The sequence below is a fragment of the Nilaparvata lugens genome, chromosome 1 (assembly GCF_014356525.2).
Source record: "Nilaparvata lugens isolate BPH chromosome 1, ASM1435652v1, whole genome shotgun sequence".
Lineage (NCBI taxonomy): Eukaryota > Metazoa > Arthropoda > Insecta > Hemiptera > Delphacidae > Nilaparvata > Nilaparvata lugens.
The window spans coordinates 11,812,660-11,840,565 of record NC_052504.1 but is presented as its reverse complement, the minus strand read 5'-3'; the positions used below and the strand labels follow the sequence as shown (position 1 = coordinate 11,840,565).

Below are 27,906 nucleotides of genomic sequence, written 5' to 3'. Positions count from 1 at the left end.
CAGATTGATTCCAATCTTACCAAATGAGTTAGACGAATAACTCACCCTAGAAGAAATGAACAAGAAATGTAATGCAGGTCAACCTCTCATAAATATCTCGCATAAAATCTCATACATCTCATAATCTCTCCCACACAAATCTCTCTCACTCATTCACAAACATGTCTCAGACGCACCTTTCATACCAATCATTAATGCAAATTCTCATAATAATTGTGAAAAAAAAATGTTTTAATGCCATATGCGTATGATATTTTGAATCATACGAAGAAAACCCATAAGATGAGCTTATATATCAGAATAAATAAGGCGAAAACCATACTACAATAATAAAGAAGTAAAATGAGTTTAAACTAAATGATCATTGTTCATCATTCATCAAATTATTCAGAGCACTTCAACGCTATTCTTATTATTGTTTTGTTGTTTTAGTGTGCTTATACTATGTCAGTTTAGTCTATCAAGTGTCTGCTCCCATCCGCCAGACATGACATTACCATTCTCCCTCCAGATCACGCGTCCATCAACGGTCCATACATTTCGCACTCCAACTCTCCTGGCTACGCTGCGATAGAAGTCGTTTCGTCTCTGTGTCAGGTCCTCGCGTATCGTCAATCCCGTCCCTTTCAGTTTTCGCCGATCGGTCAGGACGGCTCTTTTCGTCTGGTAGCTGATCAATTTTACGAGTACTGCTCTCGGTCGTGGATGTTGTTGAGCATCAGTCAACACACGTCGGCCAACGCGATGACATCTGTCGATCGAAGCAACGTCGATCTCCTTATTGAGCCTGGTGCGGAAGAAGTCCGTAACAATGTTTGACACGTTTTCACCTCCCTCCTCTGGCAACCCAAAAATTCGCACGCTATTTCTCCGTTGATACTGCTCCAACTCGTCAACTTGTACTGCAGACAATTTTTTCATATTGTCTACTTGAGCTGTTAATGTGGCAATCTTCTTCTCTGCCTCCGTAAACCTGGCTTCGAATTTAGCACTAATACGAGCAGCCGTCACTGCTCGTAGCTGCCGTCACTGATTCCTCAAGCTTGGCAGAAAACTTTTCAAATAATCGTTCAACAATATTGTCTAGTTGATTGTCCTCAGCAAGAAATTCAGATATTGTGTTCCGAATCAGCTGTTTTCCTCAAGCCGGCCCCTCACTGGTGGATGAGGAGGAGGAGCGGGGTCGAGGCGCTCCTGCCGGGCTATTGTTGCCTTGAGCCTTATCTTTGCCGGTTAGCTGCTTGCTACGCGTTCCTTGAGCAATCATGTCGAACAAGAAAAATATATTCACGTATTCCACAGAAACTATTGTACGTATCAATTCGAAACTTCGTGATCACAATCAACTTCACTACTATTAACTTTATGCCAAATATCAATCCTGCACGTCGCAAAATACCCGAGTAATTGTTCGAATAAACATGAGCCGAAAAACAGTACGTCAGGCCGTTCTCATTCTTATTGTTGAACAATCCACCTTGAAATTTACTGACTACAGCTTTATAATAAAAGTGAATTTATTGTTTTCCTTTCAACTTCCTTCTAAGAGAACAATAGAAAATTGTCCATTCTTTAAGTTCAAGGGATGCATTCTTGAATCTATTCATTGCTATTCTGGCAAACATAAATAAACAAACATCAACTACTACAACCCATATTTTAATACTGAGCACTATTACTTGCTGAGTTTGATATTCTTCTAGTTTTCAAGTGACACAAGCCTTCTCTTATGTTCACAGATCAAGATCGAGAAGCAGGAGGATGAATTTGGAGAATGTGAATTTACAACTAGCAACGTCAAAGATGAGTCATCCTCACACAATGGTTCAACTTCCAATCAGGCATGTATTCTATTTTGACTAGAATAAATAAGTAATGCAGTTTAGTTTGTGTTTTTTCATCATATTATAATTCATACTTATTGCAGAATGAAAACTTTTCTTCCAGTTTCGGCAGAAGAACAGTTTGAAAATTCAAAATTGTTAAAATTCTTATCAAATAACCAAAGTAATCTTTAGTAGGCCTTTAATAAAGGAAAGAATCGACTCATGCAAGTAGGAATAGGAAAAACATGAATCACGCATAATCACTTCTGAACTACTGATCTGATTAACTTGAAATTTTGCATATTTATTTATTTTATTTATTTATTTATTTACAATGCAAATGACACTAATGTAATAACATTGAAAGATAAATAATAAGATAGTCCTTGTGCTATTTTTCTTCCAAATTTATAGGTGACAAAGTCCAAGATAAGGTTAGAATTTCACGTGTACAATTTTTATAAAATTTTGGTCCAAAATAAACATTAAAAACTATAAATTTTGAATTTAGATGGCTTAAATCGATAAATTAATTAGAAATATTCCACTCAATTACCACTTTTAACGAATAATATTGAGTTATTTAAGAAAATTTGGAACTATTCAAGAAATACAAACTCGTAAACTCGTATAGATTCCTAATTTACTTAGAAGTGTTATAGGCCTATGTTCAGTTCTTCAAGATTTCAGAACGTCAAGTTTAAAGTTTGTCAAGTGCTTCAAACACACAATTACAGAGCACAGGTCACCAGCTTGCTATTATTATTAGCGCATGGCTTGAATTTTGGGGAGTCCCACAGGAAGACCAGCTTGTTCAAAATAGATATAATTCTATTTCTATCAAATTCAAGAAACAAATAAATGTCAATTCGGAATATTGTCAATAACATTACAAGTGTATGAATACAGAGGAAAGTCCATACTTTATTGTTATACAATAAGTTGTAAGTATTTTGACTAGCGTTCTTGTCTATTTTCTGTTTACAACCACCAAACTAGCAATCAGTTTATCTTAATCTAGAGAGCAGAACTTGATGGCTGCTATTCCAACTTCAACTACCCCTCACTCACCCAGTGCAAAGTAGTAGTACCTCTTGCCTGTCCAGGTGTACTGCAGAGTGCAGACGATCTGTACAGTGATTGAATTCATTGCTTTATACAGTGTTCAGTGTATGATTACAAAGTTTTTGAAAATGTTCCACAAAAATGAACAGAAACAGTTTTTCACACAACAAAACTAATATAGAGTTCCATATTATTCTTTCTACTCATAACAAAAATGTCCAAGGTATCATTGCTGGCATGTCAACAGTCCATTCTGATAGCACAAAAGATGTTAGTCTTAGCATTTGACACATGAAACTGAAGATGTCGTTCATTTTCGGACCATCACTTATATTTAAAATGTCGTTTAGGCAATTCAGAGAGTATTCCCGCAGATAGTTTTGTCTGAAACCGCTATATAAAACACAATGTAGAAAAATATGCTCCAGCGTTTCGTCAGCTTTAAAGTTACCACACAGTAGAAAAGGCCCCCTTGAGGGTTGATTGTATACTTGACACCTTCCAAGTGGAGAACGATGGTTTCAGTATGCATGGAAATCCTTATCTGGCTAAACAATCTAACTTTATAATGTGGTAAGTTGGATTTAAGATATGGAGCGATGTTGTAGGTTGTCAACTGATGGTAGAGGCCTCACGAAGAGTGGAATTGATTGCCGCAACCGCAACCAAATTGAATGACCTCCAGCTGTTGCCAGTATCTAAGCGCCCATAATTCACTGCTGTATAATAGTACAGACCGTACCATAGCATCAAACAATTTTGTTCTCGAACTCCATGAGACCGAACAACGGGAACCCACTACTATTCTCTGGACACATCCGGATACTGATTCTGCTTTAAGGGCCCCATACACTAGGGAACTTGGATCGGCCAACTTGGTTTGGGGAACCAAGTTCGTGTAGGATTTGCTCACACACTGTAGTGTGGAGAGCGAACAACAGTTCGTTACTTCATTGTCTTTCGGGGTCTAGAGATGAGCGTTTCAAAGTTTGCAGCTGCTGTTGGAAGAAAATATATTGTATATAGATAGAATAAATCGCCCTGGCGGACGAACCGAACAATGTTTTTAATCCAGATTGAAGACCAAGTTCGTCATGAATTTGGTTCGCGGTACGCCAATTTTCCACATACACTGGAGAACTTGGTTCGCAAGAACCAAGTTCGCCGATCCAAGTCCCCCAGTGTATGGGTCCCTTTACGCTTCACGTCTTTGCCTGGTGGAAAAAAACCAGAGTTCGAGAATACTACACCCAGGTACTGACAGTTTCCAAAGGATTATCTCCGTAGTATAGTGTTTCCCTCCTTGCTCTACCATGACTTTTCTTGAATATCAATATCTTTGTCTTTGATACATAAACTACAAGTTTGTTTAGATGACAGTACTCCTGCAGAACGTTCAATTTCTTTTGTGCATCTACTTGAGTGTTGGGTAACAAAAGCATATATATATATATATATATATATATATATATATATATATATATATATATATATATATATATATATATATATATATATATACTCGCATATAAAATACACTCGGAGTCATCAGCATATGACAGGAGATTCAAGCCCACCCTCTCTCAATTATTGATGCTGACATAATTACACTCTTTCTTCGCAAAATATTCTTCCATATCATTGATGATAATTGCAAACAGGATCGGGGAGATACTGTCGCCCTGCATCACTCCTTGCGTAATTGGAACCTCTTCAGTATAGCCACTAGCAGCACTTATTCTCACAGTAGCCTTGCGATAGAAGTCCTGAAGAACTGCGATCCATTTCCTGCTTATACCATATCTTTATAGCTTTTCCCACATCAATGAGTGGTCTATGGGGTCGAAAGCTCGCTGGAAATCCACAAACGTTGCACACACTTTCCTCCCCTGTTTCACAATCTGCAAACTGACCAAAGCATTTAAAGTAAATATACCATCCATACAGCCTCTAGACATGCGAAAACCATTTTGGGCATCATTCAACGAATTTCCATACTCTAACCAGTTGGAAAGCCTATTGCTCATCATTCGAGTGTTTTAGTTTTTCTGAATCTAGAGAGCAGAACTTGATGGCTACTACTTCAACTTCAACTAACCCTCACTCACCCAGTGCACAGTAGTACCTCTTGCCTGTCAAATTCTGTAGTTGCTGTTCCTTCACGACTTTCAGTACTAATATTTGTGTCTTTTATATAAAGTGTAACAATAATCGATTTTCTTCTCATTGTTTGTAATGTCAATATTGCAGATTGCGAGAGTTAAGCAGGAGAATGATAGCAGCCAAGAACCAGCGCCAGAGTGCAGCACTGCATGCTCTCCTACTGATGATAATTTCAGCCAACAACATTATCTAATCCCTGGCTATAATCTAATATTCATCAAAGAGGAAGAATATGGTGAGATTCATGTTAATATTCCATTCATTTTTATTCATCAATGATAATAACTCATAACACTTGATTGTAAATTGAAAAAATAGGAAATCTATCTATATAAATAAAAATCGAGCCTCAAATTTTGACATTCAATAACTTTTTATGTGTGCACCGAATTTGATGATTTTTTTCAGTTGTGTTTGTTATGTTCAGAAGCAGGTTTATGGCCTATCAAATTCATGTTCCGACTTCAGGACTCTTTCCTACGGTCCTTCAAAGTTTACATGTAATCCTTATGGGAGAAGATTTGTGAACTGGCCACACAGAAATAAAAATCAGCTGTTATGATCATTGCGTCATCCAACAGCCGTCGGTAGATCTATTTTTCTATTTTCTTTCTACTGATTCACAAAATTATAATTCTAATAATAAATGCCGCGGTATGAACGACGTCCAAACTTGGGTCGTAGAACTCGAAATGCTGTAAATTTAGAATATGCACGGGAAAATCACCAGCAAGGAGATAAACCATTCAATTTCCCAGCAATCTGCATTCAACTATATCTAAAAATACAAATTGCCGCACAACTAACTTAGCACATAGGAAGTCCATATTGAGATATAATAATGTAAATACTGATTGTTGGATAGTTTTCATAAAAATATAGTGCATCGCTGAGGCTAAGCACACCTGAGGCGACGCGGCTTGTTGATACTAAGTGTTGATCTTATATGGAGATTGCCTTATCACACCGTTCCACGCCATGCCCGATTCAGTGTGTTTAAGTTCCTCCATTCAAACCAATAAGCAAGAAGCACCTGGATGCAAAATGCCGCATCGCGCCTCCTTAGGTGTGCATCCAGCTAAAGTTTGTCATGAGATGCATTGACTATTTGGCGGTACGAAGTTCGCCGGGCCAGATAGTGAAGGAATAATTTTGTAGGGTAATGGCATGGCCACCTCTTATACAAGGCCCTTATTTTAAAAATACGGCGAAACGCGGTAATAGATTTTCATGAAATTTGACAGGTATGTTCATTTTTTAATTTACGCGTCGACGTATATACAAGGTTTTTGGAAATTTTGCATTTCAAGGATAATATAAAAGGAAACAGGAGCCTCCTTCATACGCCAATATAAGAGTAAAAATTAGACTAAAGAATAATTATCATAAATCAGCTGACAAGTGATTACACAGATGTGTGGAGAAGCCAGTATATTGCTGTATTTCCGTAAGATCTATCTATAGTTTCAATCAGGTACTTGTGGATGAGAATACTGCGTGAGGTCTACTGTTTACAGAACTACTAGTACATGATTCGTGAAAAAGATTTTTAAAATACCAGCTGATCTTTTTCACCAATCATGTATTAGATTCTAGGCCTATGCTGCGACGTTGCAATATCGTAGGCCGGGGCCTTGTATTAGAGGTGGCTATGGTAATGGCTATCAGATGTGGTTGCCATAGCAACAGTTATATGTATAAGTTTCATTTATACACATTCCTTCAATAATTTGATTGTATGTTGAGAGATATTGTGGTATATTATATACCACTATAATATGCATATTGGTATTGACAACATCTACGTCTTATTTTTAAATTCATTCAGTAAATTGACTTTCGTTTCGATAACTTGTGCTCACTACAGATTATCATCCTATTTCCAGCACAACTGATATGCAATAATGTGCTGTGTTTGCCAATTGTAGTCATGTTGCTCTTCTGAGTAGTCGATGAATAGTGGGTACCCCACTCATCAAACTAGAGCTGACAATTTCATGTCAGTTTATTGTTTTAGCTTTAATGTTCATTACTTACAGTTTGTGACAAAACACAGGTAAAGTTTCCTATATATTTGAGGGTATTCTTATGTTTTGAAACAATAAAGATAGGCGGCCATATCCATAAGGGCGAATGTGGTTATCTGCATCATTTTCAAACAATTTAATCTATTTCAATTCAATCTATCTGTATGCCAATTGAGAGAATACCATGGTCTAGACCAAACATTATAAATCATTTTTCTCACATATATCAATAAAAACAATTGCTCATGGAAAAATGTGTTTATTACTATGTTATTATCATTCAATTCTCAGTTCCTCTAACTGTCTACGATCTAACAAAATATTTAAATTTTTTATGTACTATTTTTACATCCGGTTGTAAGACTCTTGGTCTGTATAAACTATTGTTTCAATTGGTAAATAATGATTATGATAATTTATTTATTCATTTATTTACAATGCAAATTACACTAATGTAATAACATTGAAAGATAAAATAATAAGGTAGTCCTTGTGCTATTTTTCTTCCAATTAATGAGGTATGATTGAGGTAAGACAAGGAAAATTGTGTGAGTGTTTTACACTATATTTTATCATTTCTTTATTGTATTTATCCTGCTTTAATCATTTACAAGTTGCATGATTGGTGTTTGCAGTTGGGCAAGATGCAGAAGGATGTTCAGTGGAGAGTGAACCGGAGATATGGCCTTCAAACTGCAGCACATCTGAAACTGCCAATGCAACAGAAGTTGGTGAACTGAATGCACATTCAATCTCTCAAGTGGACAAGTGCACTGAGCCATCTGTGACTGGCAAAGAGACCAAGCTCTACAGATGTGCTGACTGCAGCTATGAAACAAAACGGTTCAGTCATTTGAAGAGTCACATGATAAAACACACTGGAGATACACCTTTCAGCTGCGAGTTTTGTGAATATAAATGTGCTCGGTCAAGTACTTTGAAAGAACATATCAGAACACATACAGGAGAAACACCTTTCAGCTGCAAGTATTGTGACTATAAATGTGCTCAATCTGGTACTTTGAAGATTCATATCAGAAGACATACAGGAGAAACACCTTTCAGCTGCAAGTATTGTGACTATAAATGTGCTCAATCTGGTACTTTGAAGATTCATATCAGAAGACATACAGGAGAAACACCTTTCAACTGCGAGTATTGTGACTATAAATGTGCTCATTCAAGTGCTTTGAAAGAACATATCAGAACACATACAGGAGAAACACCTTTCAGCTGCAAGTATTGTGACTATAAATGTGGTCGATCTAGTACTTTGAAAGAACATATCAGAACACATACAGGAGAAACACCTTTCAGTTGTGATCTATGTGACTATAAATGTGCTCGATCTAGTACTTTGAAAGTACATATTAGAAGACATACAGGAGAAACACCTTTCAGTTGCGAGTATTGTGACTATAAATGTGCTCAATCTAGTACTTTGAAAGTTCATATTAGAACACATACAGGAGAAACACCTTTCAACTGCGAGTATTGTGACTATAAATGTGCTCATTCAAATGCTTTGATAAAACATATCAAAACACATCATTGACGTGTTTTAACGACATTGATTTTCGGTACGGTACATTCAAAATATTACCATATTTTAATAAACATCAGGATTGAAAAAACATAAATGAATTACACAGATCAGAATTAGTGGCTTCAAAAATAAATATGTGGAGGCCATCTGAAACTAACTACCATATCGCAAAAATATGTTGTCATTGTTGAAAATGCTATCCCACTTCTCCACTAGCCTGTAGTTAACTTTTTCCTTAAATGGATTCAGAGTGTGGGCATTTCTTATATCATATTGAAGCAGATAATTGAAAACTTTTTGACTAATAAATATTGGGTTCTTTTCTTAAAAATATGGTGCTGCTTCTGTTTTACAATATTCTATTGTATATATGAATATCTAATATTTTTTCTTATTACAAGTGATTCCCTCAACATACGTTTAACACCAATTAATCTAGATCTGGAATAGAGGTCCTCGTATTGTAAGAAGTGTAGATATCCATATAAAAAAACTTAATCCATTTTCATTTCCTAAATAAAACTATCAGGACAGTAACTTATTGAATGGATATGATATGAGTATCAATGATTGCTAAAATTAGCTTAGGATGAAATTCCAAGACAGAATCTTCGAGGATATTCCGAGAGGTTTCTGACATAATTATGAAGATGACAAATCTTGTGAACTAGAGTTGATATATCTTTCTAGTCACAACCTGACTTCAATTATTCGAAAGACTGTAAGTTACTTGAATGCCACAAGTCCAAAATTGCTGTAATTCCAGTTAGTAACTGTTAAAAAATTGGAACAATAGCTCCAGATAAAATTGTAGTCACTTTAGAAGTATTTTTTTGTACTTTTAAGTATTTCGAGATTTATGAAAAATAAATTCCAATAAATCAATCAACTTCCGAAATAATTGAGTTATATCTATACAAAATAATAAACTAATAGGCTACCATACTCTGTAAGCTTATTAACAGAAGTAATGTGGGTTCAATCAAATTTATTTCACCCTGTTGTTTCATTTTTAGAAGAATAAGTGTAACGTATCATTTTATTATACTGTACATTATATCATTTTCAATTTATTAATACTAATAAAAATCTATTCATCCATCGTTTCTGACATGTCTTTTGAATATTTTATTCATTATTCATTATTTTATCATTCTTATCATCCATTAAAAAAGTGATATTATTAGTTCAACTTTATTCTCTTTACAAAATTTGGACGAAAGAAGAATACTGGCTTAATTTGTTTTATACTAAACAAATATTCAAATCTATAAAAAATATTTCAGATTATTGGATTTTTTATATTCGATTGAATATCAATTTCCTTTGCTAAACGTCAAGTCTGATTACCTACAACCACAAACAATTAATAAACTTCAGTTTGGCTGCTGCCAATCAATAATATTCCTTTATTGTTAACTACTTTCAGAAAGCTCTGTCCCTTTCTTTTACACGCTGTGACGTTATTTTTTGCGTCGCATATGCCTTGCTGGCAGCAGTCGGTAGAGCAAAAGATTTTTGAATACTATTAATATTTTTACGCCTCCTAAAAGAGAAATACCACAAATCTCTTACCAGCTCTTCAAGGAGCTCAAATAATTCTCTGCTTTCAACGGCTGCAAAGGGTGGCTGCTTCAACAATTTACAGTTCTCATGACTGATCTGGTCGACTCTACTGCACTGATTAATTTGAAATTTCGCATATAGATTCTTAATTTATTTACCGATGATGGTTATAGGCTTATATTATTCTTCAAGATTTCAGTGGGTCAAGTTTTCAATTGGACCCTTGCGGAGCACAGGTAACCTGCTAGTATAATATAAATATGAGAATATGCATGTAGAGCACTCAGACCTCCATGGAATTAAAGCAATGAGCATTCAGACTGGAGGTGTTGCATAGTCGGAGTTTTATCACATATACATTGGGATTCGGAGGTGTATTTTCATGCTTTGACAACTCAGCACATCTACCCACATTTTATTCTGTACCTTTTTATAGACTACACCTTTTTCTGCGGTTCAGCTGTGTACCAGAAACATTCATATTTGGGTCATAAACTAGGTATTTGTTCCTCATTTTGGTCTTGATAACTCTTTCGTGTTAGTTTCCTTCCAATCTGACATACTTCATTGATTTGAGACGTCTTGATGAAGGGTTGGCGAAATCCTTGGATGCTGGAAGATCTCTCTGATGAAGATGATTCATAATCCTATCCGTTTTATCAAGTCTACGAAGTTCTGGAGGCATGATATTGCTTAGTACTGAGAGTCACTCAGTCTATGTTGGTCTCATGTCGCCCCCCCCCAGGTTATTCCCGCCAACTCCTTATAATAGTTCAGTGTTGTTTCCAATTTATCTCCCAAGCCTTTCTAATTTGATAGGTGGGATCTCTATCAAGTCCCATCTCTACAAGGTATCGATGAGTATCTTGGTAGGACCTGATAAGGTGTAGATTAAACTTATATTAGTCTAAAGATACCGATACCATCGCACGATGGTAATGGCTGCGGAAGAATTGTTAAGCCGTAGTTGAATGGTTGAAATCTCATGCAATTCACTAGGCTGCACAAGACTACTCTACACAAATTAATGCATTTTTATGTTTGGAGCTGAAGAGGTGATTATTTCTATAGTTGTTTCGTCAAGTACGGTATTGGTACTGTAAAGAAATTTTTCAACTTGCCTCAAAATATAATATTTTTTTTTATTCCCACCATTTCAATTTTAATTTGCTTCTTCCTAAGTAAGTTTCAAGGATGGAATTTTTTGAATTTTGTTTCTATTCTATTCCGAATAATTTTTCAACGTTTATGATAATTAGTCTTCGGAATGAGTTTTATGTCACAGAAGATACCAATATATCACACTTGAAAAAGTAGAATAAGCTGAAAATATCGATTTGGTAGTGAAGAGCTTGCTTCGTCGACTTCAATACGAGAAAATTTTCTCTGATAAAAATTACGGTATTTCAACAATAATTATTGTTTAGCTAATGATTATCTATGACCAAAGCTCAGTGGAAGCGAGTAACGAACATTGAAACAAACCTTAGATAAGGTGACCTAAACCTTAGATAGTTTCATCTCTATTAACGTTTTTAGTGATTAATGATGAAACTTGAATAAGGATGTCGAAGAAGCTCTATTAATGTATAAATCAACATTTTTATTGATTCTCAAAGTTCCCATTTTCTAGGGGAGGCCAACACATTCAACCTCATATTACAATACAACGTTTTTATTCCATAACAAACCATTTAATACTCTGTATTTCATGAGACATTCAGTACGGTACCTGACCTGAAGATGAGCATGCGGCTATATTGAATTATTCAAGTGAACTTTGGCTCTACGTGAAAATGATTAAATTAGTCGGAAGAACAATGGCAGGAATGACGACATTCCAATTGAATGGACAGTCGGGAGTCGGGGCATGTGAGCGAATACATTATTCAGTGAAACACTGGATTGGGCTGTGGATGCTCTGCCTGCCACTTCGCCCAACATACGTGAATTGGCCACTGCTGCCGCTAATTGCATCCATCCATACGGCATTTATAAAGTAAGTTGCTTATTACATATATATCTTAGTAGCTCTATAAATTAAACAATCTACTTTCCTGATACGATAATTTAGGGGAAAGAATTTTAAGAAAATATCAGGTAGGGCCTACTGTAATCGAGAATATAATAATTGATAGTGGGTACATAATATTATTTAACAAAAATTCTAAGAAATTGTCAAAACCACAGATTTTGACAATTTCTTAGTATTTTTAATTAATATAAATTTTACCGCAATATCAACTTCTCAACTACACAAAAGTGTACATTATATTATATTTTATCCAAAAAGTAATTTATTATAATTCTGTTTCACGAAAAATACTGCCAGATCTCATTGCACGAAGAAGACTGTTATAAAGTAAGTTACCCTAATGAGTTTTGTGTTATTTAACATTTTACGGTAGGTACTCAATTTCATAGAATGTTTTGTAGAATGTACCGTAATTAAAGTTCAGCATTCTATTCCAATGGCATAAAGCTACCAGAAGGATAAAGATTAATAAATCTAAAAATATCAATATATTTTCCCCATGGAAGTTCAGCTTGATCGTACATATTTTATTTGGTTTGCAATGTTGACAAACTCTACCGGTAGGTACAATTATCGAACTGATATAATAGGCCTACTCTACCTCATGTGATATTATCTAACTAAAACGTATATTAGATTAAAGTAAAGCGCTTAAAAATAATGATACTATAAATATAAAAATTATGGTTCTATTTCAATAAAGAAAGAGAATTTTTCATAACTATTGTTCCAAAGGATGAAAGTGATTAATTATATTGAGGTTGAGACTTTATTTCATGTACTAGGTATTCAATATTCTTGTAACCATCATGTAGCTCATTTACTGTTCCAGAAATGACTGAAGAGGAACAAAAAAATCCTCATTCAAAAATGAAGCTGGAAACAAATTGGACATCCGTCTTATTTCTTCTCTATTTCCATATGTGTGCCATGTTCGGATTGTTCCTAGTAATTACTGCAGCGTCGATTAAAACCACAATATTTTGTAAGTAACACATCATACGATTCTGTAAGTTCCGGTCCGTATGGTGAGAATTCATCAAGAAAATATGCCAATAACGAAAGATAAACTAGAACAAAATATGGACATCATTATATTCTTATTAGTTATCATCATCATCATTATCTTATTAATTAGGCACGGTACCATACACTGATTTTTTATATTATTTATTGTGTTCATTTCTATTTCTTTTGCATCCATATTATATCAGATAGACTATTTTCATAAGACTCTTAATTACTGGACTTTATGAGCATTTCTGTATTATTGTGCATAAAATGAATGATACAAAATATCATTGAATATTTATAAATATTGTATATTGAATATTTGTCAAGATATTACAACATTCACAGTACAATACTTTCAACCTTTTTAAATGGTTTCGTCCTAGCTCTTAGCTCATCCTAGCCGCTTGTTCCATATGATATATGGTTATGTATTATTTATGATAGTTAACTCAAATCGATCCAATAAGAAGAAATAATTCATAACATTTAAGTCAATAATAAGCTTGCAACTTCCACACATACCTCCTTTTTAGCACGATTTATTTCCAAATATTTTTCATAGTTTGGAATACAGTACCCAATAAAAGTATTATCGTCAGAGTGATCGTACATCACTGCACTGTATAATAAGTGGTGTATTATAAAATAGTTCACTTGTATTTTCAGGTTTTGCTTTAATAATGTTTGGAGTGCTCGGTGTGACAACTGGATGTCATAGATTATGGGCGCATAAAACATACAGAGCAGTTTGGCCTCTAAGATTGTTCCTCATATGCTGTCACACACTTGTTTGTCAGGTAGGCCTACTGTTACCATAATTCTATTTCTGCTTATATTTATATTGATATTGGACATCAATATTTATTACGCTGACGGTTTATCTACTGATGAAACGAAAAAGAATATCCAAACCATTTTAAATGTGTAGGAAGCTTAATACGTTTCATATTTTCTATTAAATAATAGTTCCACACAGTTCTGTTGCGTATGTTTGTGAGAGTCATTAACTAAACTGACCAATTTCACCTACATATATTATATGATTAATGATGGAACCATCATTTTATACCTACATGCTAATACCAATTTCCTGCATAAATACATACCCTACATCCCAATAGCAGTGATAGAAATAGCATTAATCCCTTTGGAATTGAATAACAATTAATATATTTATTGAATGAAAAAGACTAAGAAATTGTCAAAAAACCACAGATTTATTGATACTTAAAAAGACCGGTTTCAGTTATTACACCATTGTCAATCTCTGATAAATATCAGAGATTGGCGAATATCAGAGGTTGACAATTGTGTAATAACTGAAACCGGTCTTTCTAAGTATCAATAAATCTGTGGTTCTTTGACAATTTCTTAGTCTTTTTCATTCAATATGAATAATTGCCACAATATCAACTTCTCAACTACACAAAAAGTAATAGATTTATATTGGCAAAATTAAACCAGAGTATTAAAAGTTAACAGGATACATTAATCAATATTTTCAAGACTTGAGAATGAAATACTAATATTTCTTATCAAAACTAATAATGTGCGTGCAAAATTAATTAATTAAAAATATTTAATGTTTTATAATTAATTCATCATTATTATTTATGCTACAAAATTCTTGTTGACTTGTTTACAGGGATCGGTTTACGATTGGGTGCTGGATCACAGAATACACCATAAGTTCCATGGAACAGAGAGAGATTTCTACAATTTCAAGAGAGGGTTCTCCTTCTCTCAGATTGGATGTCGCTGCGTTAATGGCAATGTCGACTACAAACAAGTAGCCAATGAAGTCGACATGTCTGATATTGAACAAGACAAACTTGTTATGTTCCAGAAAAAGTGAGAAAATATTCGTCATGATCTTTTTAATTTTTTAAACACTCAATAATAATTATTAAAAAAGTTAACTATACATAGTTTGAAATTAATTAATATTGATTATTGGTTTTATCTTATGTATTTTGCTTTCCGCAAATCGGTAATATGCAATTGATACTCTAATATTGTACATTCTAGGAAGCAGTCACTATCATTCAATAGTTTTTTCTTCTAATTATTGTTCTCATAACATTATTTTTTTCTAAACCTATTTCTTCAGATAAATCATTACTTGATAAATATTATAATTTTATTAATCCATCGACGTTCATAACTTTTCATTCGTTATTATAACTGGATCTTTGTAACAATTCACAATAAAAACTCAAACTTGATTCAGATTTACAAATTACGGAAACGAATTAAATGAAACGTTGAATTAAAAAGGAAAAGTTCGGTTGAAAATATGTATTATTTTTGCAAAACAACACAGCACACAGTTCATTATACGGTACATTTCAATTTTTGTTTACAAAACATTGCTTTTCAAAATAAATTCGTATCCGACAAAACTATAATTTTTTGCTAGATTTATTTCTCACTTATCATAATATATTTCTTATAACTTTGTGATAATATAGGCTACCTATATAAACGAGAAATTAATGGTTATTCAGTGTGACTATAATAATATATTTTTATATAAAAAATGTGACATTATAGTTTTAATATGATTAGCAAAAATGATACATTGAGGCTGCTATAGTTGAATTTTCTGCTCAAAACGTAATGCTCAATTCCACTAAACTACTGTATACCATAGAGAAATAATAGCGTAAGTAGATATCCCATGGTATAGGACGTTTATGTCGCAACTTTTGCTATTATCCGAAGCCGATAGTTAACGTAGTTTTTTCCCGTGAAGCTGTGTGACGCTTGTAGTCTCTCATACTGTGCCATTCATACACTCTCACCCCAACAAAACAGTAAAAATCGACAGTAATTGGCTTGAGATAACAGTAAAAGTTAATAACATAAACGCCCTATACCATGGGATATCTACTTATGTACTGTTTCTCTATGACTACACTTACTGCACTAAAAAATAATATATTGAGTAAAGGCGGATTCCCACATAGGTACCAGTCACTGTGAAGTGTTCGGTGAGAATATTGTTACCATACGGTAAGTTTTAATTGTACTATTCATACGCACCTGGCCGGACTGTGTGGGAATAGCCCCATTGGAACTCATGGCAATTATACAGGGTGAGCATAAAGTCTTGCCCTGATTTTAAAAATTTATTACAGAATAACCGTTTGACATCAATTTATATCTGTTTACATAGGTTAGTGTTAGTAGTTTTTTTAAATATCACTTACGTTAGTAAACTTCAACGTGTGCCCCCTTGGTAGCCCGGAGAATGTCGAAGCGGTATTCCAGTTCTCGCCAGGTGTTTTGTAACATGTGTTCTGACACAGTACCCACATCAGCTTGTATCCTAGCCTTCAATTATTTGAACCAGTCATACCATCGCTTTATTTATTTAACATCAGGAGGGCTGCGTCCATAAGAAGCCCGAAAATTACGCTGAACACTGATGGGCGATTTCGTTTCGTGAAACCAAAGCACACATTGTGCTTTTTCCTGCTTCGACGCCATTTTGACCGCAACTAACGTGAACTAACAGACAGCGCCATTGTTTAGGACCACTAGCGCCATCTATTGGTCAAAAAACTACTAACACTAACCTATGTAACAGCGCCGGATTTAAATTATTATGTCAAACGGTTATTCTGTAATAAATTTTTAAAATCAGGGCAAGACTTTATGCTCACTCTGTATTTCCAGGTAAAATGAAAAAGATGTTGTCAATTCCACACAATTTATCTGTATGTTTTCACATTATATTTTCACTGTACCGGTCACTCATACTGATATGTGGGATTCTGCCTTTATACATTTCCAACTCATCTCATCATCAGTTTTATTTCAATTGTTTATTAAAAATTTAGAAGATATTGATGTGTCATTGAAATACGTTTCCCATTCAAATCAATTAGGCCTACTCTATTTCAGATGTAATGTTGTCAGCAATTATAAATATTTAAATGAATTGACGTGTTTATTGAAATTGCTTTCAGTTTCTACTGGGTTATCATGCCTGTAGTGAGCATATTGCTGCCGATAAACCTGCCGGTTGCGTACTGGGATGAGTCGATCCTGGCCTCAGTGTTTGTGGTGGGCTTTCTGCGAGTCATCGTCCTCCTGCAATGCGCCTGGCTCATCAACTCAGCCACCATTGTTTGGGGACTCGATCCACTCGACAAGTCAGTATATATATCGTCGGTGTTATGTAAAAAGGGCGAATCCGACAAATTCACTATTTCAGCTTTTTCGCCAAATTAAATTCCTGACATCTGTATCTATCGTTGTGTAAAAGTGGCGAATCTGAATTATTAATATTAGTGAGGTTATTAACAAATGTAACTAAGGCGAAAACAACATCTTCTTTGACAATGATATGTAAAAAGGGCGAACCTGATAATCGCCTGTTTTACATGCCAATTCTGCTCTATTGTCTCCTTTCAGTGAATGTAAAAAGGGCGAATACAACTTTCGCTGTTATAGATTTCCGATTTATTATCATTATTGATTGAATTTCAATTCTCATTTTAATATTATTGTCACGACAGTATATTATTATGTTTACTTAATCACTGTATTACATTCTTGAAGAAAGAAGTCTGTTTTGTTCCTTTGTGTGAGAACGTGTGGTAACACTGTAAAGAATCAGCTGATGTCAGGCTTTTTCTCATTGCTCCAGACTGCTTGCTGTTTATGCTTTGTTGTGGTCAGTCTGTGCTTACTGTTACTGGAAGTTGGTCATTGTTTGTTCTGTCTCATTTCATGTGTTTTGTAGAACGGTTCTCATTATAAGTGATTCAATCTATGTTACCAGTGCTACAGGAAATGAAGGTATGTTATTTCTGATGTTTTCATTCTCTAACCATAATAATTAGAACAAACCCATGGTCGTCTTCTTTTTACATCAATTAAGCCATTTTATGCAGTATGTTCGCTCAACAAAGCTGATTAAAATTGTTTTCTAATGAGGGCTTTCCATTCTAGGGAAAATGTTTCAATCAAGAGCGGAGAAAATCATGAACTGCCTTCCAAATACTGAAACACTAGATGAGAAACACTCAGAAGAAAAGAAGTACTTTGTTCTACAAAATGTTGTTCCTACCGCTTCAACAAGTGAACAACTTGAACAAACTGACCCAAAATGTGATGAGGATTTGAATTTCTCAAAGAACAGTTTATCAACAACTTTGTCTTCTTCAAATGTCATGTTGATTGATGAATGTTTGGCCAATGCAGATCTTTTGGCTCCTGAAAACATCGACGTTAACATCCTAGATGCAAACCTTGACCCAGGAGAATCTTCTGACACAAACCTTCAAGAAACAAACACGGATTTGACTATTTCTCGAAATAAGTTCATTTGTTTTCATTGCCAGCTAGGTTTTTCAAACAAGAGAATCATGAGAAGACACATAATAGAACTTCATTTAGAATCATCAGAAGCTAGTTCAGAAGAAGGAAATATTTCAAATTCCACTGAAAGTCCTGCAAAAAAAAAGAAAACAGATAATAAGAATAGAGCAACAACAGTAAAGAAAAGGAGTGAGAGAAAAGAGCTAAGAATTTCTGGAAAGGCTTACACAAGTGTCAAAGGCAAAAAAGTTCAAGAAAGAAAGAGAAAAGAATATAGTTGCTCTCAATATTGTCACTACAAGTGCAGTGCCACATTTTCTAATGAAGAAAAGGATAACTTGTTTTTTAGTTTTTGGAAGATTGGAGCAGCAGACAAAAGCCAGGAGCGACAGAGGCAGTATTTGGTAGATCATATAGAAGAGAATGAGCCAAAGAGGCGTGTTGTGAGTCAAAATGAATCCCGAAAGAAACGAACATTCAAGTACTACTTAGAGAAGGGAAATGATCGGGTCCTTGTGTGTCGTCAATTCTTTTTCTCTGTATTCGGCATTACAGAAAAGTTTGTCAGAGTCAGCTTGATGAAGAAAAATGATTCAGGAATTGTGTCGCCTGATAAAAGAGGAAAAGGTACTTGCTCCAGAAAAATTCCTGATTTCATTGAAAAACATGCTCGTGACCATATCTTATCAATGCCCAAGGTAGAGTCCCATTATTGTAGAAAATCCAGTAATAAACTTTATCTTTCTTCTCAGCTTAACTTGGAAAAGTTGTACCGTCTATATTTGGAAAAGTGCAACGAAGACAATAAGAAAATTACAGAAAACAACACTAAGCTACTTCTTCAAGATAGAAAATCACTAATAATTCCGGTTTCAAAGTCTGCTTATAAGGTATTTTTTTATTCGTATGGAAATCTAAGCTTTCATAAGCCTAAAAAGGACCAGTGCATTACCTGCAATAGATACAAAACATTAAGTGAGGTTGAAAAAACTGAAGAAAAGGAAAAACAAGACCTTCATGTGTTCAATAAAAACAGAGCTAGAGAAATAAAGCAGGAAGAAGTAAAAAAATGCACAGATGATGTTCAAAATAAAAGAACAGTCTTAAATATGGATCTTCAAGCTGTTTTAGAGTGTCCTAAAGGAGAAATATCATCAATCTTTTATAAAAGAAAACTGGCTGTATATAACTTTACAATTTTTGATTTAATTTCAAAAGAAGGAACATGTTGCATGTGGGACGAAACTGAAGGAAACAGAGGTTCTACTGAAATTGCTACATGCATCTTCAACTACATCAATTGTCGCAAAGATGTGCTGGAGTTTTTTTTGATGAGTGATAGTTGTGGGGGGCAGAACCTTAACCAATTTATCTCTACTGCTTTCTTGTATGCAGTAAAAATGACACATGCTGAGAAGATAGAGCATGTATATTATGAGCCAGGTCATTCGCAGATGGAGGGAGATTCTATGCATTCAGTCATTGAAAGAGCTGCAAAAAACATTCAAGTAAATACTCCATCAGAATGGCAGTTAATTTGTCAACTTGCAAGAAAAACACCCAAGCCATACAATGTTGTGCCAATGACTCATAACTCATTTATTAATTGGACATCAGTAGCCGAAGAAAATAAAAAAAAGGCGAGATATGAGACAGTGGATGGAGAAGTAGTGGAATGGCGAAAGATAAAATGGTTCTTGTACCAAAAAGACCACCCTGAATCCATATTTTTCAAGTACGGCTACAATGATGTGGAATTTAAAGAGATAAAGCTCCTGAAACATGTAGGAAGGCCTCTCAAGAAACCTGATGATCTGCCAAAAGCTTATACCAGCAATTTACCTATAACCTGGGCTAAATATAAGGACCTTCAGGATCTATGTCTCTCGAAAGTAATACCTTCTCTTCATCATAGGTTCTACGAAGAATTGCCTCATCAAGGAAGAAAAGCAGCAGTAACAACAGTAAACGACGCCAGACAAAAACCAAAGAAGAGAGGACAAACAACATCCCTGAAAACTAAGAAGAAGCCTACTTAAATATGATTTTCTACATTTTCTCAACAATTTTATCCAATTATTTTGTCACAATAAAACTTATTGTCTGAATAACCACTTTTTCAATCAATTGCCTATTTACAGAACAGAGTGATTATAAAAGTACTTTACAACTTTGAAATCACATAGATATTTATTGAAATTACTTACAGAATTGAGAAAAGTGTCATTTTGTTTCAAAACACTTCAAGTTTAAGGTGTAGATGCTATTTTGGTTCGATGTGACTGTCATTGATAATGAGACTTACATCGCACCGAAAATCGATTTCTAGCCACACACGTACCAGCATATCAGGCGTAACTTGTGCAACCGCGGCGATGACCCGATTTCGGAGGTCATTAAGATTGTCTGGTAGAGGCGGAACATTTAAACTTTATCCTTTATGAAATCCCACAGGAAGAAATCCATTGGTGTTAAATTCGGTGAGCGAGGTTGCCGTGCAATTGGTACTGCACTGCTAAGTTGAAAGCGATTGTCTAGAAAATCCCAAACTTCTCCGTGGAAATGAGGTGGTGCACCGTCATGCTGAACAAGTGCCCTTTCGAGGATAAGGTTCATGTTCCGGCTCTACCAGACAATCTTGATGACCTCCAATATCGGATCATTGCTGTGGTTGCACAAGTTACGCCTGATATGCTGGTACGAGTGGCAAGAATTCGATTTTCGGTGCGATGTATGTCGCATTACCAATGGTAGTCACATTGAACCAAAATAACATCCACACCTTGAACATCCCCAAATTATTTTACATGATAATTTTGTATCATTGCATCAATAAAATAAAAATAAACTTGAAGTGTTTTGTAACAAAATTCTGTAGGTAATATTCAATAAATATCTTTGTGCTTTCAAAGTTTAAAGTCCTTTTATAATCACCCTTTCATTCATGGTACATACACACTCAATCATCTCTGGTCAAGTCAGTATACACCTAGAAAATCAGTATACATCGATGAATTGCTTTTTTACAGTATCCCATTCATGTAACAACTCGCACACTCGTTCCACTGGACAAGTCAGTATACACCTAGCTAATTAATAAATTATTAATTGCTTATTTATTCCATTTATAATACATTCATATACTTTTTCCCATGGAATTCTGATGTCCTAGATAACAATATTCAATCAATAGAACATCAATATACAATGATTGGGAGAGGACTACACGATAAGCTCAAAACTGTCACTCTCCTGAATTTAGATTAATAAGGATTTCAAAAATAGGATTATAGACGTGTATTCACTAGTTTACGTGTATCAAGGTGGGTAGATGAATCTAGGTAGACACTTGTAGGTAGGCACTTGTATATCAATCGAATATGCACTACAAAATCATTTCAACTGATAAATTTAAAACTTAGATGGTTATAAATAGAACCGTAGAATTGTAATCTGAGATGGAGGTTAATATTCCATTTGATAAATCACGGTAGACTAGATAATATAAAGATTATAGTATATATTATGTACATTTATTCTGTAATATTTGATTAATCTATTCTATTTTAAACTATTATGCCAAATTTTACGGAAAACAATTGTTCTATAAAAATAATGGAATAACCATTTCTTATGAATAGATTAGTTCCATTATTTGAAATATTATTATATTCTGTTATAAAATTTACTTTGTGAAAATAATTAAGGACTGAACATTTTGTGAAGTTAACAGCTACAAGACTTAATCTATTTCGGACTATGTGTAACCTTATCTAAATTTGGGAGAGGAATAGCAGGTTACCTTATTTTTCTCTCCCTATCATTTTGATGATGATATAGAATAAAGAATCAATAAACCAGGTGGATTTCGATTGGTTGTATCCTATTCGAATATATAGTTCATTTCTACATATATTATGCTCTATTCTTTTGTTCTATACTGATTGTCCAAATATTTTTCATAATAATTCATGAATCTTTATAAATGATTATCTTTATTCTCATAATATATTTTACTATGAAGTATTTATTTGGGAATAATAATTATGAAAGGTTTATTCTGAATATATTCGTTTATTTATTTCAATTTCAGTATTTGAACAACTGAAGCAAGCTGCTAGAACGAATCACCACTCTCTCATTCACTTGACATATTGTCAAGATAATAATAATGAATCAAACAATGACATTTTATTCAGTGAGCTAATTGAAAGTTATTGACAATAAAAATTATTGTTTCTAATTAAACAAGGGCTTCAACTCTCATTTCTAGAATAGTTACGTCAAATAATAAATAAATAAATAACAAATAATAAATAGTTACGTCATACAGTCATAGAAATACATTGAATAATAATGTGATATTTGACGAAAATGTTTTATCAGGTTTATCATTATAAAATGAGAAGCTATGGCTTTACAATTCGTCTTGCTTTTCTAAATTAATATCAATATAATAGAGTGTCTCCTCACTTGGCTATATACTTTCGAGGTTGAGTGGTAGAGAGGCTTCAATTCACAATTCAATTCAATTCACAGAAGGCTAATTCCCCAATTCACCGTCTAAAATGAGCATCGAATAATTCAAAAACCTGTTAATAACATCTTCCGTTATTGAACTGTTTTTAACGTTACTAATCAGTCAAGCTCTTAAAAAATAAAATCTATTAAAAACTAGTACTCACGTGTGGAGCGCTTTCGCATTTCTAAATCCATTTTCAACATTGCTGTCACCATCTCGTCATTGGCGAATAGTTTTTTAAAATAGTTTAAAAACGAATTATTAACTAGCAGTTTGTCATGGAAAGTGGAATAGATGAGTATCGAGACTCTCTCACATTATTCATTATAAAAGGTCTAGATTGTTGAGTTCCAGGAATTATATGGATTTTTTTTGCAGGAAATCAGCCACCGCGAACCGCATTTTCCACTTCACTGTCTAAAATTAGCATCAAATAATAAAAAAACTTATGATTTGTCTTGCATTATTCATTAAAATGTCTAGATTTAGCCTAATCAAATAGTACATCGGACCAAACAAAAATTAAGGTAATTGATTTTATTGTTTTAATCGAAAATATTAATTGAACAATTGGTTTGGAGATATCGTGAAAAATGTACGGAAATGTCGTGATTTTCAGGCTGCCAAAAGTTATGCCTTCAAAAATTTTGGTGGAAAACCATACCTCTTACTAGTACCCAAATGTTAGAACATTAAAATCAATTACCTTAATTTTTGTTTGGTTGAGGCGCATTATAATAACTATTTAACTGGGATTATTGCTGAGTTCTGGAAAATTTGTATGTTTTTTACAGGACATCAGCCAACACGAACTACATTCACCACAACACCATCTGAAATAAAACCATCGAATAATAAAAAAAAAACTAATAATAAAATCAAACCATTAAAAAGTCTAGATTTTTAAGCTCTGAAGAATTATGTGTATAATGTATACGTTTTTACAGGAAATCAGCCGACACCAACCTAGTGTTCATAGTGACGAAGAGCCTGTGGCCGCAGTACCACTACCTGCTGCCGTGGGACTACAAGTCGGGCGAATTCGGCACTTACGGCACGGGCTGCTCCACGGCCTTCATCCGTGTCTGGGCGGCGACAGGCCTCGCTTCCGGTCTTAGAACCATCGACACGGACGGCGTGAAGGCGGCTCTGTCACGGGCCGTCAACACCGGAAGTCCGGTATTGCATTGTCTCAATGAGGCACACTCGCTATGCGCAGATGAAGACATTCTCGACCACTCCAAGCACCGATAACGCAACTCGACTGACTAAGGGCCAGACCACATTACGCGTTTTTCAGGAGACCACCCAATTCCACTAATCTTGTAATAGTTTGAAGTGTATAATTATTTCAAATATCCAATGAAAGCTAGATAAATAGAACTAAGGACTTCTGCTACTGCAAATATTGACGGTAGAACTTAATAGCAGAAGGAAATTTGAAGAATATTTGCAGTAAAACAAGTCCCTATAGTTCTATTTTTATAGTTTTCATTGGATATTTGAAAAAATATTATACAATATATTACAGCAGTTGGTTAACTGTAATTTCTTATAAGTAATCTTCCAAATGTCAAGTGTGATAAATAAACGCAATTATCTGTCTCTATCCATCAATCAGCCAATCGAAGAACTTCCTGCCCTGTCGACTCTAAAAACGCCTGCAAAAACGCTGAATATGGTCCGACCTTTAAACAATTTCTCTAGGGCCGCTTCAAATATACTACATGATCGTAACGCCTTCTGAAAACGCCTGAAAAAACGCTTAATATGGTCTGACCCTTATCTTCTCTAGAGCCGCTTCAAACATACTACATGATCGTATCACAAATTCTATGAACATCATCACCTACCTCTTCCACTGTTAGTAACTGTGATATAATCTTCATGCCACGTTCAAAATGATATTGTATTCGAAGAGGTTGTAAGGCCCGGTTTCTTGGACACATTGGGCTGTTTGCACAGTGCAGGTTTAAACAGTGGTTTTGAGATTGTTACAATGGTCAAGAGTTTAACCGCTTTCCAAATTAATATGCTGCTTGTTCTTCATGATTCATGTGTTTCATACAACCTCTTCGTTTATGTCAAAGATTCGTCACTCTTTCTCAATCATAACCATACTTTATTTTCCAATTATTGTGCATAATAAATAATTGTAAATACGAATACATTATTACATTGTTCCGTGTACCTCTTGATGATTCATTTTACAATTATTGTGCTCAATTGTAGAAACGAATATATAATTCTAACCTCTTGATATAACTGATTCAATAAGTACCGTATAACCCATACCATCTAAGTACATTAGATTTAATGTATATTAGACTTGATTCAAGAGCTTTGAGATTTTCAAATGAAAATAAAACAACGTAAAGTGGATTTTAACTTCAAATCAAAATTCACTGTTATGCTGAAACAAAATGAGTTTTCAAGTGAAAACTTTGTTTGCAATACTGAGCTTTATTTACTTTTTTACTTGAAAATTCTATTATTGAACAAAGTGTTTTACTCATTTTGTAAGTTTATTGTTTCGGTTTGATTGATCTTATTTAAAATCTGAATTGTTTAGCGTGCTCCATATCTCATGAACTATTTACGGGCACAATTCTTGACAGAGTTTGAAAAATATATGCTACTCTGTCTCATTATAAATTATATGTAAAAAACGAGTTGTAAAGTCTAATTCTCGAAGAATTCAGTCAAAGTATATGGGTTCATATCTGCTTTTTCTAATTCTAGAATATCTTACAGTATGTTATTGGCTAAATTGTTGTGATCAAGTATTTAAAATTATTTCGTAATATAATTCTGTTCATAATTAGATATGATTGTAAATGACTAAGTAAAGTGGATATATTGTCAGTAGGATGAATAAAAAATATATATGTACCGTAAGTGATATTTGACATTTTTTTATTGTTGCTGAATAACTTTTTATTCTAGTTATATGATAATGTTTTATTGTGTTCATGGCAATTTACTTTTTAGCGCTGTAATAACTACTTGCATTGGATCGACATTTTTAGACACGTAATTTATTCAATAAGTATCATCTCATAATATCAATAATATTTTATTCTGGATGCACTTTATTATCAGGTTATCTGTAGGCTTAGTTTTGTAAGATGTACCGTATGATTGAGTGGACATGAATATATAAATATTTATCGATACATAATTATTGAGCTTTTATGAAGTACCTACTTGACCGATCTTGAGAAAACTTTTTTGACAAATTTATCTTCAGAAGAAATAACTATGACTGAGAATAAAAGGCTCCTTTAAATATTGCAATTTTCATGACAAAAAATGTATGACCATACAATTGAGCTACCTACCATTGTAGTTCTTGCAACAAGAAGTATCTACTAGGCCTACTTATATTCATGGTTCCTTTGTGCTTCGAATAAGAGAATAAAATTATTAGTGTCTGCCGATAAATAATGTGCAGCAGATGTAAAAATAATAAGACTATGGAATTCCTAAATAATTCCCTAGAAAGGAAACACTGTAAATTTGTCAAAATCCATAGTTCTATTATTTTTACATCTGCTGCACATTATTTATCGGCAGGCACTAATAATTTTATTCTCTTATTCGAAGCACAAAGGAACAATGAATTTAAGTGTGTCTAGTAGATACTTCTTGTTGTAAGAACTATGATGGTAGCTCAATTGTATTCCTAAATAATTCCCTAAAATGAAAACACTGGGATTTTGTCAAAAATATCACTCATTTATTGTAAAATAACAAACATGTTTCGACACCAATGTTTGTTATTTTACAATAAGTAAATGTTATTTTTGAAAAAATCCCAGTGTTTTCATTATGAATATATATTACAATTATCTCACCAGCAACAGTGTCTAATTCCCTAGACTTGAGCGACATGAACCAATCTCCTTATAATGTTCAAAAACTTGAATCTTACATTGTTTTTGCTTTTATCGGAAGCTGAAACAACGTTCTAATAAGCAACTCTTTTAGAAATATTTCAAGCTTATAGTCAACAAATACAACACATGTTGTATTTAATTATTGAAGAAAAATTTTGATAACTACAGTAAATTCTCTGTAATAGATTTTGTTGATGACTGTTCTTAATTTCTGTGGCAATCTACAAGAATACATAAAGTTATTGTTGTTTTTTTACTGAACGCTTCTATCACTATGCAAGCACACACTCCAAGAAAAAATGCCGAAGGAACAAATCAAATATTTGATAATCGATGTGTACTCTCACTCGGAAAGCGTGCCTATCCGCACTTCCTTCATATATTTAAGTGAAAAACATCTCGTAATACTACACTTTTTTCATATTATTTTACTCTGCTGTCTTAAGACGCAAAACTATGTCGTCTCTCGTTTCCTATCGGCTGAATTCTCTCATTGACTATTGGTCATATCCACCATTCACGTTTCACACTGAACTACGATTACATGAAGGTAACGTCGCGTTTATTATAATGTGTTTCATTCCTGGTTCAATCTACCGGCTGATACAGAATCTCTGTTTAAACTGGGATGGTGCATATGGGCCAATGACTTGAATCTCAACTAATTTCTGAAATTCGTTGGATTACCATCAACTGGTTTCCAATAATAAAGAAGTATTATTTAAGTTATGGTAATTGAATAGCTGACTCTAACGATTATAGCCCGGACACACATAACCGCACCGAGCCCGCGCCGCGGTACGGCCGAGTGTCGGACGTACCACGGCGAGTGAGAAAACAAATAATGCTTTCAAACGTGTAGGGACACATGTACTACCGCAACGCGTCATCACCGTCACCGTGTTTTTTACC

General features: G+C 34.2%; 2 protein-coding genes across 7 annotated transcripts in view; both read left to right on the top strand.

Annotated features, from left to right (window-relative positions):
• LOC111050230 (gastrula zinc finger protein XlCGF17.1-like) overlaps positions 1 to 9,733 on the top strand; it is a 95,160-nt gene extending 85,427 nt beyond the window's left edge. For 5 of the 6 annotated variants that reach the window (XM_039430085.1, XM_039430060.1, XM_039430066.1 and 2 more), the window contains 2 exons: positions 5,142 to 5,289; positions 7,717 to 9,733. In XM_039430085.1, coding sequence (XP_039286019.1) covers positions 5,142 to 5,289; positions 7,717 to 8,636 — 1,068 coding nt within the window. In that variant the 3' untranslated portion in view covers positions 8,637 to 9,733. The remainder of the gene's footprint in view (positions 1 to 5,141; positions 5,290 to 7,716) is intronic. The other variant, XM_039430054.1, reaches the window with a different exon arrangement.
• A 1,561-nt stretch (positions 9,734 to 11,294) lies between these two features.
• Positions 11,295 to 26,276, top strand: LOC111045556 (acyl-CoA desaturase). Its single transcript, XM_022330995.2, has 6 exons — positions 11,295 to 12,192; positions 13,061 to 13,213; positions 13,909 to 14,039; positions 14,888 to 15,093; positions 17,217 to 17,402; positions 24,043 to 26,276. Exons 2-6 carry the CDS (start codon positions 13,063 to 13,065, stop codon positions 24,347 to 24,349), a joined length of 981 nt encoding a protein of 326 aa, XP_022186687.2. The 5' UTR covers positions 11,295 to 12,192; positions 13,061 to 13,062; the 3' UTR covers positions 24,350 to 26,276.
• Positions 26,277 to 27,906: the final 1,630 nt, after the last annotated feature.